The 16313-nt window shown below is 37.7% G+C and overlaps 1 protein-coding gene across 1 annotated transcript; it reads right to left on the bottom strand.

Annotated features, from left to right (window-relative positions):
* Window positions 1–7859: 7859 nt before the first annotated feature.
* On the bottom strand, window positions 7860–8819 carry LOC126079005 (olfactory receptor 52N2-like). Its single transcript, XM_049889878.1, has one exon. The coding sequence runs from the start codon at window positions 8817–8819 to the stop codon at window positions 7860–7862; it is 960 nt and encodes a 319-aa protein (XP_049745835.1).
* Window positions 8820–16313: the final 7494 nt, after the last annotated feature.

The following is a 16313-nucleotide window of genomic DNA, read 5'->3' as shown; positions in this document are numbered from 1 at the left end:
TAGATATACGATTGTCAAAACTTATTAAACTGGGTACTTGAAAGCTGTGCATTTTATTGTATGTAAATTTTATCTCAATAACAGCCACAAGAAAAAGTACTGGCCTAATAAATGGTATCTAAAAACATACAATAAGCATATACTAAGTAAAATATTAAAAACATACTTTCTGAGATGAGAACAAACCTAAGATTCAACTATTTTATTCAGCATTGTACTGAAGTCCCATCTAATGAAATGAAGCCAAAAATGTTAAGAATTGAACATAACTAATTAAAACTGTAATTATGGACAACTATACAGAAAAACATGCTCATGAGGAAACTGTACATAGATCAAGAGGCAGTCATCTTATAGAACAAGGGGATACTGTCTGGTTTAAAGTCAAGAAAGGCATACATCACGGTTGTATCCTTTCACTGTACTTATTCAATCTGTACTGAACAAATAATCTGAGAAGCTGAACTATATGAAGAACAGGGCATTAAGATTGGAGGAAGACTCATTAACAACCTGGGATATTGGACTATAAGAAGAACGAGGCATTAGGATTGAAGGAAGACTCATAAACATCCTGGGATATGCAGATGATACAATCTTGCTTGCTAAAAGTGAAGAGGACTTGAAGGACTTACTAATGAAGATCAAAAACCACACAACATAAAGAAACATAAAGAAAACAAAAATCCTCACAACTGGACCAATGAGCAACATCAGGGTAAACAGAGAAAAGACTGAAGTTGTCAAGGATTGCGTTTTACTTGGATCCACAAACAATACCCAGGGAAGCAGCGGTCAAGAAATCAAAGGATGCATTGTACTGGGCAAATCTGCCTCCAAAGACCTCTTTAAAGTGTTAAAGAACAAAGACGTCACTTTGAAGACTAAGGTGTGCCTGACCCAAGCCATGGCATTTTCGATTGCCTCATATACATGTGAACACTTGGTTATGAATAAGGAAGACTGAAGAAGAACTGATGCCTTAATTACAGTGTCGGTGAAGAATACTGAATATACTATGGACTGCCAAAAAAATGAACCAATCTGTCTTGGAAGAAGTACAACCAGGATGCTCCTTAGAAGTGAGGATAGTGAGACTATATCTTACTTTTATAAAAGGACATTTTATCAGGAGGGATCAGTCCCTGGAGAGGGACATAATGCTTGGTAAAATGGAGGGTCAGCAAAAAGGAGGAAGACCCTCAAGGAGATGGATGGACACAGTGGCTGCAATAACAGGCTCAAGCATAACAACGATTGTGTGGATGGCTCAGGACCAGGCAGTGTTTCCTTTTGTCGTACACAGGGTTTCCCTGAGTCTGAACCAACTCGATGGCACTTAACAACAACATACACTAGAAAACGAAGATTTAAAAATGCTGTCCTTTGCAACTATTTCAAATACCTAGGAATTAATTTAACCAAAGATGTGAAAGTCTCCACTGTAAACCTTAAAACTTTCTACGTTCAGGGACTGGAAGACTAAACACAGTACAGAGGTAATTTTATACCAAAATGATTTCTAAATTCAATGAAATGACAACCAAATTCTCAGAAATTATTGTTATTATTTTGGTTTTTAAAAATAAAAAGCTGATACTATAATTTATTTGGAAATGCAACACACTACCAATAGCCTATACAATGCTTTTAGAGCAATGCAAACAAACACAAGATCATGGCTATAGGCCAGACAATGGCAGGAGAATACCACAATTTAGCCATTCTTTTATGGATAAAAGTAATGCTTCTCTTGTTTATGTGTTTTATTCCACATATTTTGGTGTTGTTTTTTGAAAAGGAAAAACAAAATTTTATAACTTTATAATATTAACATTGGTTATAAAATTATAGTAATAAAGACAGTATAAGTCTGGAAGAAAATAAACACATGGAACAGGATGGAGTGACCAGAAATAAATCCATTGAAAATATGCAAAAGTGGCACTGTTATTCAGTGAAGAAATACCATTTATTTCAGTTAGTTGGTGTTGTGTCAACTGGATATCATATGAGAGAAACAAATTTTGATTCCTGACTCCTAACATACACAAGAATCAAAATAATGTATATTGTAGCTTTTCATTACAATGAAAAAGCAACTTATTTCAGGAGATAATATATAAAATATACGCTGAAGACTTCAGTACCAAAATGGTCTTAAAAAGACACAGAAGTTGAGAATGTCTATTTTTCTAATACTTTTCTTAGTTTCTGTATTAGCAAATTGGTATAAACATTTAGAAAGCATCTTGTAATCTTAATGACATACATACTATTTGTTACTTCCACTTGTCTGTCAGTTTGTCATACTGTGGCGGCTTGTGTGTTGCTGTGTTGCTGGAAGCTATGACACAGGTATTTCAAATACCAGCAGGGTCACCTATGGTAGACAGGTTTCAACAGAGCTTCCAGACTAAGACAGACTAGAAATAAGCACCTGGCAAACTACTTCCAAAAAAGAAAATTGGCCAGTGAAAACGTTGTGAATTGCAGTGGAACATTGTTTGATACAGTGCCAGAAAATAAGCCCCTGGGTTAAAAGACACTCAAAATACAGCAGTGGAAGTACTGCCTCCTCACAGTAAAGTTGACCTTAATGACGTGGGTGGAGTAAGGCTTCTGGAATCTTCACTTGTTGAGGTGGTACCACACAAAATGAGAAAAACAGCTGAAACATTCAGAAAATATTTTGTAATCTTAATGGTGTACCAAGTATTTGTTATGGGTTGAATTGTGTACCCTAAAAACACATCTTGAAGTCTTTACGCCTGTGCCTGTGAATATGATGACCCTGTCTGGAAACAAGAACTTTTGTCTTGTTATGTTAATGACGCAGTGCTGTTTTTGTTAGTTACTGGAACCGAGTTGACCCAGAGTAGAACGCATAAGGTTTTCAAGGCTGTGATTTTTTGGAAGCAGATCACCAGGACTGTTTTCTGAGGCACTTTTGGGGGGTTTCAACTGCCAACCTTATGGCTAGTAGTTGAAAATTTAACTCTTTGCACCACCCAGGGACTTGCCTAAAGATTACCTTACCTCACCCATTGCCATCGAGTTGATTCCAACTCATAGCAATCCTACAGGAGAGAGTAGAACTGCCCCATAGGGTTTCCAAGGAGCACTTGGTGTATTTGAACTGCTGACCTTTTGGTTAGCAGCTGTAGTTCAACCACTACGCAACCAAGGTTTCCTCTCTAAAGATTACAGCCAAGAAAACCTTATGGTGTGGTTCTACTTTGTGACACATGACGTCATCATAAGCCAGAGTTGACTCAACGGCAATGAGTTTAGCATTTGGTTTTGTTTGTTTGGTTTTTGGTTTTGCAAGATGTGTTACATTGGTCTTTTCTTAAATCATCATAATAGAATAATTTTATCTGTGTCTTTGAGCTGATGGACGTACGTATTTTCGTTCTCATTCAAAACCTATGCAATGAGTCCAGATTCTAGGTTTCATGTTATGCCTCAGCATTTCACATAAATTCCCAATGCTGAAAGCATATGATTAAGTAGGGTCTTCATATGGACAGTGAATTTTCATCTCCTGCTTTCCTCTGTGATTTCCCTCTTTTATTCCCAGAATCTCAAGATTCTATTCTTGCTTTTAGTTTTGCTCTCTATAGTTTCAAAAATACACTTAACCAGCGTTTCTATGTGTTTAGAGTATAAGGGTATACACACATATTCAAGCTGACATTCTGATTGAAAGCCCTAAATCACCAGTTGAGTAGGATCTAATAATAACTTGGAGTCCCTGGGTGGAGCAAACAGATAAGCACTCAACCATTAACTGAAAGGTGGGTGGTTGGAATCCTCTCAAAAGCACCTTGGAAGAAAGGCCTGGCAATATGCTTTCAAATAATCAGGCATTGAAAATTCTATGCAGCACAGTTCTAGCCCAACCTACAGGGGTCACCAGGAGTCAAAATCAACTCAGTAGCAACCAGAAAATGATCCTCTAAGTTATGCTAGCACCTTTATCACAACATAATTTCAGAAAGCTCTGCATTATATATCAGTCTTCAACATTTCTAGGAGAAAAAAATTGCATACTTTTCTAATGTCTTTCAATGATTTACTTAAGTATTTATAAATGTACATTTTATAACTATCAACAGTGGTATGAAGTTTTGATTAGCAAAAAAATTCACAAAACTGCATAGGTGTTAATCCAGAATGAGATTTACTTAATCCTACTCTGTCCTATAGGGTTGCATAGGAAATCAGCATGCACAGAGTATTCAGGCTACATAGGGACCCAGCAGAGATCCAAATGTAGCTTCTTAGCTGCTTCATGTTTTGCTGCATGGGAACAGGGCCTGGTTACAGAGGACAAGGTCAATACTTGTGCCTGACTTGGGGGTAATGTAAATTAGCTCTGAGCCATCAACATCTCTTTGGAGTCAAATTATAGGAAGGAATTTTCCACTGTGCTTCAAAAAAAAGATATTATTGCTATTATGTAAAATACCTCAGCATGCACTTCCCCAAGTTGTTTCACTTCTGTTTTAAAAAACTTTTCAAACCAATTGATAGAGATTTTACATTTTTGTTATCATGAGAGAGGAAGAGTTTGCATTTGGCAGGGAAAGGGAAGAGAGGCTTAGAAGAAGGAACAGTTAAACTCGGATAGCTGCAAAAGAGTTTACCAGTAAAGGTAGAACTGTTTTGCTTATTCGTCAGCTCTGGCCTTTTACTTTCTAAATGGCTTTAATTTCAAATATTGCTATAAGATTGTGATTGCTATAAGATATGCTATATTCTGCATATAATAGAGTTGATTCTGGGCTCATGAAAGAAAGAGCAGCACGTAGTTTGGAGATGATTATCCTCCACAGCGCTGCTAAAATCTCTGTACTGTAGCTCAGGGTGTAACGATATTGGGACGTTCAGCACACACTTGGTGTTTGACTGGAGTGTAAGAATGGGAAAGATGCAATATAAAGAATGCAACAGAAGACTTGAATGTTGGCATATGATACTAAACCCAAAGTTGTCTGTGAAAAAAATGGGCAGTCAGTTCTATACAGTGTTTCTGGCAATTATTTGATGAGCCTTCAAAAAAAAAAAAAAAAAAACCATTGCTGCTGACTCATAGCAACCCTACAGGACAGAGAAGAACTGTCCCATAGAGCTTTCAAGGAGCTCCTGGTGGATTCAAAACTACGACATTTTGTTAGCAGCCAGAGCTCTTAACCACTAGGCCGTCAGGGTTTTCTGGTGAGGCTTAGACAACTCACAACTCTAATTTGTGTTTATAGAATAACAGTACCTATTTTTTTTTTTTAGTAGTTGTTGTAAGTTTTTTTTTTTTTGGAGGGGGGGTTCCGGTATGTGCCAGGCATTGTTTTAAAAACTTTAGATGGATTACTCATGTAATTCTCACAACCACCTTATGAGAGAAATACCATTATCTTCTCCGATTTATAGATTAGGGACCAGAGGGACAAAGAGGTTAAATAATATGCCAATGGTCATATGGTTAAGAAATGGCAAATTTGAGAACCGAAGCTTTGTGCTGTTGTCGTTTGGTGCTGTCGAGCCGGTTCCAACTAAGCTACCCTATGTACCACAAAACGACACACTGCCCAGTTCTGCAGCACCCTTATGATCCTTGTTATGCTTGAGCCCATTGCTGCAGCCACTGTGTCAATCCATCTCATTGAGGGTCTTCCTCTTTTTTGCTGACCGTCTACTTTACCAAGCATGATGTCCTTCTCCGAACCTTTGTTGTGGGGATTAAAAGTTGACACCTTTGATAGTGATGTGAGGCTGCCTTACTTTGAAAATACAGGCTAATTCATTTCAGTATATATGAATTACATTTTTACCAGTGACTACCCAGTTGTTCTGTTTCTAAATTTGTCAAAGCTGGTAAGATATCCTATTTTATTTTAGCTATTGTAGAAAGTATCATTTTACTGCACTGATTAATTATGGTCAAAAGGTTGGAGTAGATTTGAGTGTAAAAGAAGTATAATAAGGAATATGTAATTTAAAAATAAACATTTCACTTACTTAACAGCAAAAGATGTATTTTTGGAGAGAATATCTCTTCTCTACAATTGAACTAAGATTTAATGGACAATGAAATAAATAAGACTGCCTTAGCATTTGGGGGTGTGGTTGAGAAATTTTGTCAACTGTATCTAGCATTTTTTTTCTGAAATAATTTTAAAGATCATATTGACTAAGCACAAAAGCAGATTATTCATCCATTCATTCATGTATCAAACACATATTGTATAGCTACTAAGTCCCAGGTCCTATTGTGGGTATTGGAATTAGAGTAAAACAAAACAAAAGACAAAAAAGTATTGTTTCCTGCTCTCAGATGAGATAGGAGTCAGACATTACATGAATTGTGAAGGACAATCATCTGAAGTAAAAATACAAGGGGAGATGAACGACTTTTAAACTAACAACTAAAGGATAAGAAAGATTATTAAGATGAAGAAGAAAGAATGGTGAATGATGGGACATTCCTGGTGGAGGAAATGAAACGTGCAGTCTCTCCCTGGACAAAGAGCAAATTCCACCCATAAGTAAGTGTTTTTTTTTTTTTTTTTTTTAAGATGGAGAGGGACTACTCACTGATAATAAGTCCTCTGAAAGGCTTTATAAAGCATCTAACACAGAACTTCAGCTACCTAGCCAAGAAACGGAAGACCTGTTCCTACTAAAACCAGTGCAAGAGCACAAAGCTTTGCTTAGTAAACTGTTCTTTCTCTTTTGCTACAGCTTATCCTCCCTCATGTATCCACCATTCCTATCACTTTGGAACTTTGTGGGGCAGTAGTTAAATGCTGGACTGCTAACTGAAAGGTGGGCTTTGGAAACCTACCAACTGATCTGTGGGAGAAAGATATGCCAATCTGCCTCCATAAAGAGTACCTTGGAAACCCTATGGGGAAGTTCGACTCTGTCCTATAGGGTTCCTACGAAGGAATTGACTCCATGGTAATACGTTCATCACCTTTTTTTCCTCTTTCCCTGCCGATGACACTGAGTTCTTATTCCTCGGTCATCTTCTCTTACTGAGTATATACTTCCCTTACACCTGTCCAGAGTGGGATAGCAATTGGTTAATTCTGTAAAGCCAGCCAAACCAAAATGTTCATAGATTTTACTGGTGAATGTCTTCTATTTTTTTACCACCACTTAGCAAAGATTTATAAGACATATTCCATATCTCCTTAAAAAATCTCTCAGAATTAACTTTGAATAATTACTTGTTAAAAATTTTTCATTACTCTATTTACCACTATTCTTCGTTTAGATCACACTGATATAAATATATGAATATAATTCTTCTTGATTTTGAAAAGCCAAGGAAACTTAGATAAAAAAAAAATTTTTTTTTTTTTTTTGTAGACGTAACTAAAACAAGGTGCACAAAATTGTGCAGCAAAAGGAATAGTGGTGGTAAATGGAGTCACTAAAACAAAGGTGTAAGACCTTTTTACATAGACTCTGAGATGCCTTAATTTATTATTACTTAACTCCAAGAATACGTTTTCAAAGGATCAGGATATCCTTAACTTTCTTTCTAATGTACATCACGTTTGAGATTTGTTTGACATGCAAAATATATTAGCAGCCTAAGCAATACAATTGCTTCCTAACAACCTAGAAATTACACTAATGTGGAATTCTTTTTAAGAGAGAACTCCTTTAATACAGGTGGCACATCTTTTATTTAATTGTTTCTTATCATTGATAGAGTGCCACTAAAAAAATCCAGTTAATATAAAATATTCAATAAATCTTGCTTTCTGGAATGAGACATCTTTGGTTTAATTTCACACTCATGAGTTTTCTCTAAAGTATTTTTTGTCTTCCCTTGTATTTTGGTATTATTTCATCAAGACATTTTCCTCCGTAAAAAATAATTTCATAACTCCTTCCTGGATCTGCTTGGTCTTGACTCCATAAACAATGGGGTTCAGGGTAGGAGGCAACATCAAATAGAGATTAGCAATAATGATATGGACATGGTGGGGAATGTTTTGTCCCCCAAAACGGTGAGTAAAAATAGTGAATAAGGCTGGAACATATGTGATGACAATAGCACATATGTGGGAGGTACAGGTGCTGAAGGCCTTGTGACGAGCATCTGCAGATGACAAACTCACCACCGTCCTCAGGATCATCGTGTAAGACACTGAGATACAAAACATATCAAAACCCCCAATCAGGAGAGCTGCCAAGAGACCATAAATAGCATTGGCCTTGTAATTGCCACAAGACAGTTTGGCCACAGACATGTGGTCACAATAAGTGTGAGGAATGAAGTTGCCCCGGCAGTAGGGTAGGTGCTTGGTGAGGAAGGTAAATGGCATGATGAGCATCACACTCCTCAGAAAGGTGGCAAGACCAGCCTTGGTGATGACAGGGTTGGTGAGGATGGTGGCATAATGCAAGGGGTAACAGATGGCCACATAGCGGTCCAGTGCCATGAGCATGAGCACCCCAGACTCCATCCCAGTCAACATGTGTACAAAAAACATCTGGACTAGGCAGGCATTAAAGTCAATCTCCTTGAGGTCGAACCAGAATATGCAGAGCATATTGGGTACAGTGGTGGTGCACAAGGCAACATCAGTGAAGGACAGCAGGGCTAGGAAATAGTACATGGGCCTGTGCAGAGCCTCCTCATGGCTGATGAGGTAGATGAGCCCACAGTTCCCCACCACAGCGATGATGTACATGAAGCAAAATGGCAGGGAGATCCAGATGTGTGCAGCTTCCAGTCCAGGGACACCATTCAAGATAAAAAACCCTGGGGTCAGGCTGGAGCTGTTGGCCCCAGACATAATAGCAGACAGGAGGAGAGCATATTACATTCTTTAAAAGTGGTGGATCTCTAGACAGGAAAATTATTCAAAGATAAGTAGAAAGCTTGGAAACCATCTATGAGAAAGTGCATCTCATAAGACTTTTGAAATGAGGAGCAGTGGCTAAGTCATTGGAGTCAGATTGCTAGCTGCATATGCCACCGCTTCTTACCTAGTTTGTGAAATTGGCAAGACATTTAACCTCTTATACCTCAGCTTCCTCAATCTAAAGTGAGGATAATAATTGTGTGAACCTCAGTAAGTTGTCCAAATTATTCATAAGGTAATTATATAAAGTTCTAGAACTGTGCATAGCATTCACTGAATACTTGATAAATATTAGAAATTATTGCTGTGGTTGTTTGCTATTGCTATTACTATCACACCCTGTTTCAATATAAAGCATCCCATGACACCAAACTTCTCTTGGGTAGTTTGTGTAATTTCAAATGGAGCTGCTCGGCAATGCTCTCACTCAAGTCCTATTGTGTACTTTCAGGTGGGAAATCTAGTATGATATTTGAAGATGCTAATCAGACTGAGAGAATGTACAAGTCAACTTTAGAATGTAAATGCTAGTCACTAGGACTCCTTTAAGGTTAAAATATGTTCTAATTTTTTTAGAGAAAAAAAAATGTATAAGTCCTTTAATTCCAGAAGGAATTTCAGGGAAATCTCATCCTGCTAATCCCTCCAAGCCTCCTTCCAACTCTAGGTAACTAAGCTTTTTGACTTCTACACAGACAACAGGTTTCTATGGACTGACATTTCTAATGTTCTGCTCCTCCTAAGGTCCCAGAGGGTACTCAAACTACAAAACTGGAAGGAAGGGACCAGAATTTGAGGATATCATGAGGTGTAGGAATTCTTGGTTCTGCCCAGCTGACTTATAAAACTAAATCTGGCCATCCACTACAGAAAACTCTCAGGATGGCCAAAGAGTGATACCACATAACTGAAGGATCAATTCACACTCATTAAATTAGAAACAAACTCAAAACTAGTTTTTCCTCCACCTCCTCAGTAAAATATTTCTCTTCACACCCTTCCTCCCAGATGGTCCTCAAGGATGCAAATATATTCTGCTACTGGGTAAGCTATTTGTAAACTTTCCTTATTTTATTCAAAAGAAGGAAAACTAGATGACTAAGTGCCTTCTCTCTGAAAATATAGTAGCAGAGTTTTATCGGGAAGTCTGACTTTATGGGTTAAATCTTGTTTCTAATGCTAACGTAGCTGGATGAGCTTGTGCAAGTATCAAACTTTCTTGGTACAATTTTCGTCACCTTTCAAGTGGGGAGTAACAATACTGCATATCACCTAGAGGTGCTAGAATGGTTAAATGTGAAGTAATTCCCTCAAGTGATGCCTGCCATCTATTAAGTAATCAATGCATGTTATATATTATAATATATTATTTACTTAACAGGTATTTCTTAATGGTTTTTCCTGTGCTGGGAACCATTCCAGTTTCTAGGATAAAATAGTGAACAAAACAGGCAAAATTGTCTCCACTCGTTAACCTAATATTTCATTGGGGATTGATTTATGTACTGAAGTTTACAGTGACATTCTGGGTATATGTTATTTTCCTCATTTTATACATGAGGAAATCAAAACCCAGGAACACTCAATAAAATGCATAAGGCCACAAAAATTAAAAATTGATAGATCCAAGAGCCAACATTTAAATCCATGTTTCTTTGACTTCAAATCCATATGCACAAGCTATATCTGTTGTTCTCATTCACGGACCCTAACCCTGAGGAATAGTTGCATAAATAGCTTAAACAAGTCTCAATGCGACAGGAAGAATCTAATTTTCAAGAAGTAGAGAGACAGCTTATTCTTAAGAGTATCTGAGGAACAAAATAGGACAAATGAGTAAAGTTAAGGAAAGTCCACCTTTAGCTTTATATAAGGGAGCCCTTATATAGCAAGAGACATCTATAGAGACAGCCATATTACTATCCCTGAACTCGCTCACACAGGTGCTGTATGGCAGCTAGTAGGAAAGTTTTGAGGAGCCCTGGTGACACAGTGGTTAAATATTCAGCTGCTAACTGAAAGCTTAGCAGTTTGAACCCACCTGTATGCTACACATGAGAAAAGACCTGGAGATCTGCTACCCTAAAGATTACAGCCTGGGAAACCCTGTGGAACAGTTCTATTCTCTGCCATATAGAGTTTCTCTGAGTAGGAACCTACTCTAGGGCACACAACAACAACAGGGGAGTTGTATGGAAGGATTTCTATAGGAAAGTTCTTTCTGGGAATTTTTTCCAACACCTTCTAGGATTGAGGTCTAACCTTGGCTTAATTTCCACTTCCCCACAAAGAACAATCCTACTGGAACCAGCTCTGATTAAGCAAACCAGTCAACTGATTGCTGTCGAGTTGATTCTGACTCACAGCGAACCTACTGAACTGAGCAGAAGTGCCCCGTAGAGTTTCCAGGGAGTGGTTGGTGGATTATGAACTGCTGACTTTTTGGTTAGCAGCCATAACTCACTGTTGCTTTTAACCACTGTGCCACCACTGCTCCCTTAATTACAGCAAAAACTTTTGTAATCCTCCCTCTGGCACCCATTCTTGCCTGGACTCCTTCATCTCCAGTGAAGCATGAGGTAGTTTTAAATTTATTTCACTATTAAGGAAACTCTGTTTCCCTTCTTAGTCCCCAAACAAATGGGCCACTTTTCTGGTTGGAGTTAAGAAAAGAAATACTGAGCTTCCCATCAACTACATCCCAAGCACTTGTATTTCTTGTAAGAAAAGCTTTGCATTTTAGGAAAGTAAGAGTCTTTGGGAATTGCCCACCCTTACCTCAGTATCAGCAAAGACCAGACTGCTGTGCATGACTGAGACTCTGTAGCACCAAGATTTCTACAACAATTGAGTCTCAACTCTACCTAGCATTTCTGTACCCTTTGAGGATTCTCCAGGCTTGAGTGCTTACAGCTGATTGGGCCTCCACAGATGGATATCCCAGAGGGCTCAGGTTAGAGGATAAATATTCTTTGGTCCTTTTGAGAAAAGCAGTAGTAGTAACAATGTTACATGTCTTCTCCCAGGTGTGAATAAAGAACACACACACACACACACATACAAACACATTTTTATTTATAGTTTGGGGATGGTGGCAAAGCAGTTTTGTATAGATTTTTACAAATATTTTATTACCTGATATTCCCTTCTTAATATATTGCTGTGAAGTGTGATACAGAAACGATTTGGGGGGGGGGGAACACTTGAAATGCTTCTGCTATTTCAGATAGCAAACTTGGGAGTATTTCTCCTAAACTTAGAACAAATGTTAAAAGAATTCTTTACATAGTCACTGAAAGTGTATTATCAAACACCCCAGGAACTGTAACTCTAACACTTTGTTACTGGGAGTATAAAATGGTCTGAGCACTTTGTAGAACAGTTTCCTATTAGGTTATACGTGCTCCAACTCTATGACCCACAATTCCATTCTTAGGTTTTTAGCAAAGAAAAATGAAAATATTTGTCCACACAAAGACTTGTATGTGATTGCTTATATAACCTATCAATGAACCAAAGAATGGAACAAGATATGTGGTATATTCATACAATGCTTTATGACTCATAAGTAATAAGGAACAAACTATTTATATATGCAACAACATGAATGGATATAAAAATATTATATTAGTCAAAGAACCTAGAAACAAAACGTACATATTTTATGATTCCATTTATATGAAGTCCAAAAATAGGCCATTCTAATCTAAGGTGATAAAAAAAAAGGTGATAGACATGATAAAATGACAGCCTCTGGGAGGGTACGACTTATAGGAGCACTAGGAGAATTTATGTAGTGATAGAAATGTTCTTTATCTTATGGGGCATTATATAGGCATATGCAGTTGTCAGACCTTATTAAAGTGAATACTTGAAAGCTGTGCATTGTATTGTATGTAAATTATACCCCAATAACAACAGCAACAAAAAGTACTGGCCTAATAAAAACAAACAAAAAAAAACCCAAACCCTCTGCCTTGAGTTGATTGTGACTCATAGTGACCTGATAGGACAGAGTAGGGTTTCCAAGCAGTGCCTGGTGGATTCGAACTGCCGACCTTTTTGGTTAGTAGCTGTAGCACTTAACCACTACCCCACTGGGGTTTCCTGGCTTAGTAAAGGGTATATAAAAACCTACAAGAAGCATTAAACTTAGTAAAATATTGAAAACATCCTTTCTGAGATCAGAACAAACCTAAGATTTAACTCTTACTTTTTTTTCCTATTCAACGCTGTGTTGAAATTCCATCCAGTGAAATGAGGCTAAGTATGTAAAGAATTGAACATGAATAATTAATACTGTGATTATCGACTACAATGTAGAAAAGCAGAGCCCTGGTGGCACAGTGCTTAAGAGCTTGGGTGGTATCCAATATGTCTGCAGTTCAAATCCACCTTTGCTCCTCGGGAACCCTACTCTGTTGTGCAGGATTGCTATGAATTGGAATTGACTTGACAGTAACAAATTTTTTGGTATACGGAAAAGCTAATTGAATCTAAAGATGGATTATTAGAATTTATACATTAATTTAAGAATGCCACTGAAGACAGTGTTGGTAAACAAAAATTTTATTAATAATCTGTAACATGAAGTAAAAAACAAAGATTTAAAAATGCTGTCCTCTAATACAAAAGCTAAGAAGTTTCCTGAATACAACCAAACTCTTCCAGGGACAGAGTAGCAGGGGCTGGGGGTCTGGGGATCATGGCTTCAGGGGGCATGTAGGTCAACTGGCATAACAAAGTATATTATGAAAACATTCTGCATCCCAGTTTTGTGAGTGGAATCTGGGGTCTTAAAATCTAACAAGTGGCCACCTAAGAGGCATCAATTAGTCTCAGCCCACCTGGAGCAAAGAAGAACACCAAAGACACAAGGAAAAATATGAGCCCTAGAGAAAGAAAGGGCCACATAAACCAGGGACTACATCAGACTGAGACTGGAAGAACTAGATGGTGCCTGGTTACCACCAATGACTACGCTGACAGGGAACACAACAGAGAATCCCTGATGGAGCAGGAGAAAAATGGGATGCATACCTCAAGTTCTAGTAAAAAGACCAGACTTAATGGTCTGACTGAGCCTGGAGGGACCCCAGAGGTCATGGCCCCCAGACTCTCTGCTAGCCCAAAACTAAAACCATTCTCAAAGCCAGCTCTTCAGACAAAGATTAGACTGGACCAACCAACCCAGAAACTCAGTGCTGTCGAGTCGATTCTGACTCGTAGTGAAGTATAAGACAAAATGATGCTGATGAGGAATATGCTCTTAGCTCAAGTAGACATGTGAGCTTATATGAGCAGCTCCTGTCTGGAGGCGAGATGAGAAGGCAGAGGGAGACAGGGGCTGGTTGAATGAACATGGGAAATACAGGGTGAAGAGAAAGAGTGTGCTGTCACATTGTAAGGAGAGGAACTAGGGTCATATAACAATGTGTGCACAAGTTTTTGTATGAAAAACTGACTTGAATTATAAACTTTCACTTAAAGCACAATAAAAGAAAAGAAAGAAAGAAAAATGCTGTCCTTTGCAACAGTTTCAAATACCTAGGAATTAATTTAACCAAAGATGTGAAAGCCTCCAGGGCCAACTTTAAAACTTTATACATTCAGGGATTGGAAGCCTAGGCATTGTACAGAGATAATTGCATACCAAAAAGATTTCTAAATTCAATGAAATGACAACAAAACTCCCAGAAATTATTATTTTAAATAAAAAGCTGATACTATAATTTATTTGGAAATGCAACTCACCATCAATAGCTTACACGATACTTTTAGAGCAACAAGAACAAAAGATCATGGCTGTAGGGCAGACGACGGTAGAAGAATACCAGTTTAGCCATTTTTTTATTGATAAGCATGTAATGGCTCTCTTTATGTGTTCTAGTCCATATATTTTGGTGGTGTTTTTTGAAAAGGAAAAAAAAATTTGATAACTTTAAAATATTAAAGTTCATTATAAAATTATAGTAGTAAAGAGAGTATAACTCTGGAAGAAAATAGACCAGTGGAACAGAATGGAGTGACCAGAAATAAATCCATTCAAGGTATGCAAAAGTGGCACTGTTACTCAGTGAAGAAATACCATTTATTTTAGTTAGCGGTGTTGGTCAACTGGATATCCACATGAGAAAAATAAATTTTGACTTCTGACTCCTAACCTACTCAAGAATCAAAATAATGTGCATTGTATCTTTCAATTACAATGAAAAAGCAGCTTATTAAAATATATATTGAGCTTATTAATATATATATTGAGATAATATTGAAAATATATATATTCAGTACTAAAATGTGTTAAAAAGACACAAAAGCTGAGAGTGTTTATATTTCTAATATTTTTCTTTGTTTCTACATTAACAAATTGGTATAAACATTTAGAAAACATCTTGTAATCTTAATGATACACATACTATTTGTTACTTCCACTCGTCTGTCGGTTTGTCATGCTGTGGTGGCTTGTGTGTTGCTGTAATGCTGGAAGCTATGTCATAAACCCACTGCCATCAAGTGGATTCCACTCATAGTGACCCTATAGGACAGAGTAGAATTGCCCGATAGAGTTCCCAAGGAGAGCCTGGCGGATTCGAACTGCCGACTTTTTGGTTAGCAGCCGGAGCACTTAACCACTACACCAGAAGCTATGTGTCATAAAAAAAAAAAAAAAAAAAAATGTGTCATAGGTATTTCAAATTCCAACAGGGTTACCTCAGGTGGACTGGCTTCCACAGAGCTTTCAGACTAAGAAAGAATAGGAAGAAATATCTGGGAATCTAGTTTCAAAAAACGTTGGCCAGCGAAAACCTTGTGAATGGCAGCAGAAAGTTGTTTGATATAGTGCTGTAAGATGAGCTCCTCGGGTTGGAAGGCACTCAAAATGCAGCGGACTAAGTGCGGTCTTCTCAAAGTGAAATGGATGGAGTAAAGCTTCTGAGACTTTCACTTGTTGACGTGACGTGACTCAAAATGAGAAGTAGCAGCTGAAACATTCAGAAAATATCTTGTAATTTTTAATGATACACATACTATTCGTTATGGATTAAATTGTGTACCCCCCAGAACATATGTGGAAATCTTAATACCTGTACTCGTGAATGCGACCCTGTTTGGAAATAAGAATTTTTTTTATGTTAATGAGGCCATGATGTTGTTGTTACTTGCTGGAACCAAGTTGACCCCATGTGTACGGAGTCGAATGCACAGGGTTTTCAAGATTGTGATTTTTTGGAAGCAAATTGCCAGGCCTGTCTTCTAAGGCACTTTTGGGTTGTTCGACTGCCAACCTTTTGGATAGTAGTCGAATGTTTAACCATTTCTTTATTACAGCCAAGAAGATCCTATGTTGTAGTGCTACTTTGTAACACGAGGTCATAGTGAGTTAGAATTGACTCGATGGCAATGTGTTTAGTGTTTGGGTTTGAT

The sequence above is a fragment of the Elephas maximus genome, chromosome 7, assembly GCF_024166365.1.
Source record: "Elephas maximus indicus isolate mEleMax1 chromosome 7, mEleMax1 primary haplotype, whole genome shotgun sequence".
In the NCBI taxonomy this organism is placed as follows: domain Eukaryota; kingdom Metazoa; phylum Chordata; class Mammalia; order Proboscidea; family Elephantidae; genus Elephas; species Elephas maximus.
The sequence above is the reverse complement of the archived record's forward strand: the minus strand, read 5'-3'. Positions and strand labels throughout refer to the sequence as shown.

Coding starts and splice junctions, on each gene's coding strand:
- LOC126079005 (XM_049889878.1), bottom strand. CDS start 8,819: ATGTCTGGGGCCAACAGCTCCAGCCTGACCCCAGGGTTTTTTATCTTG.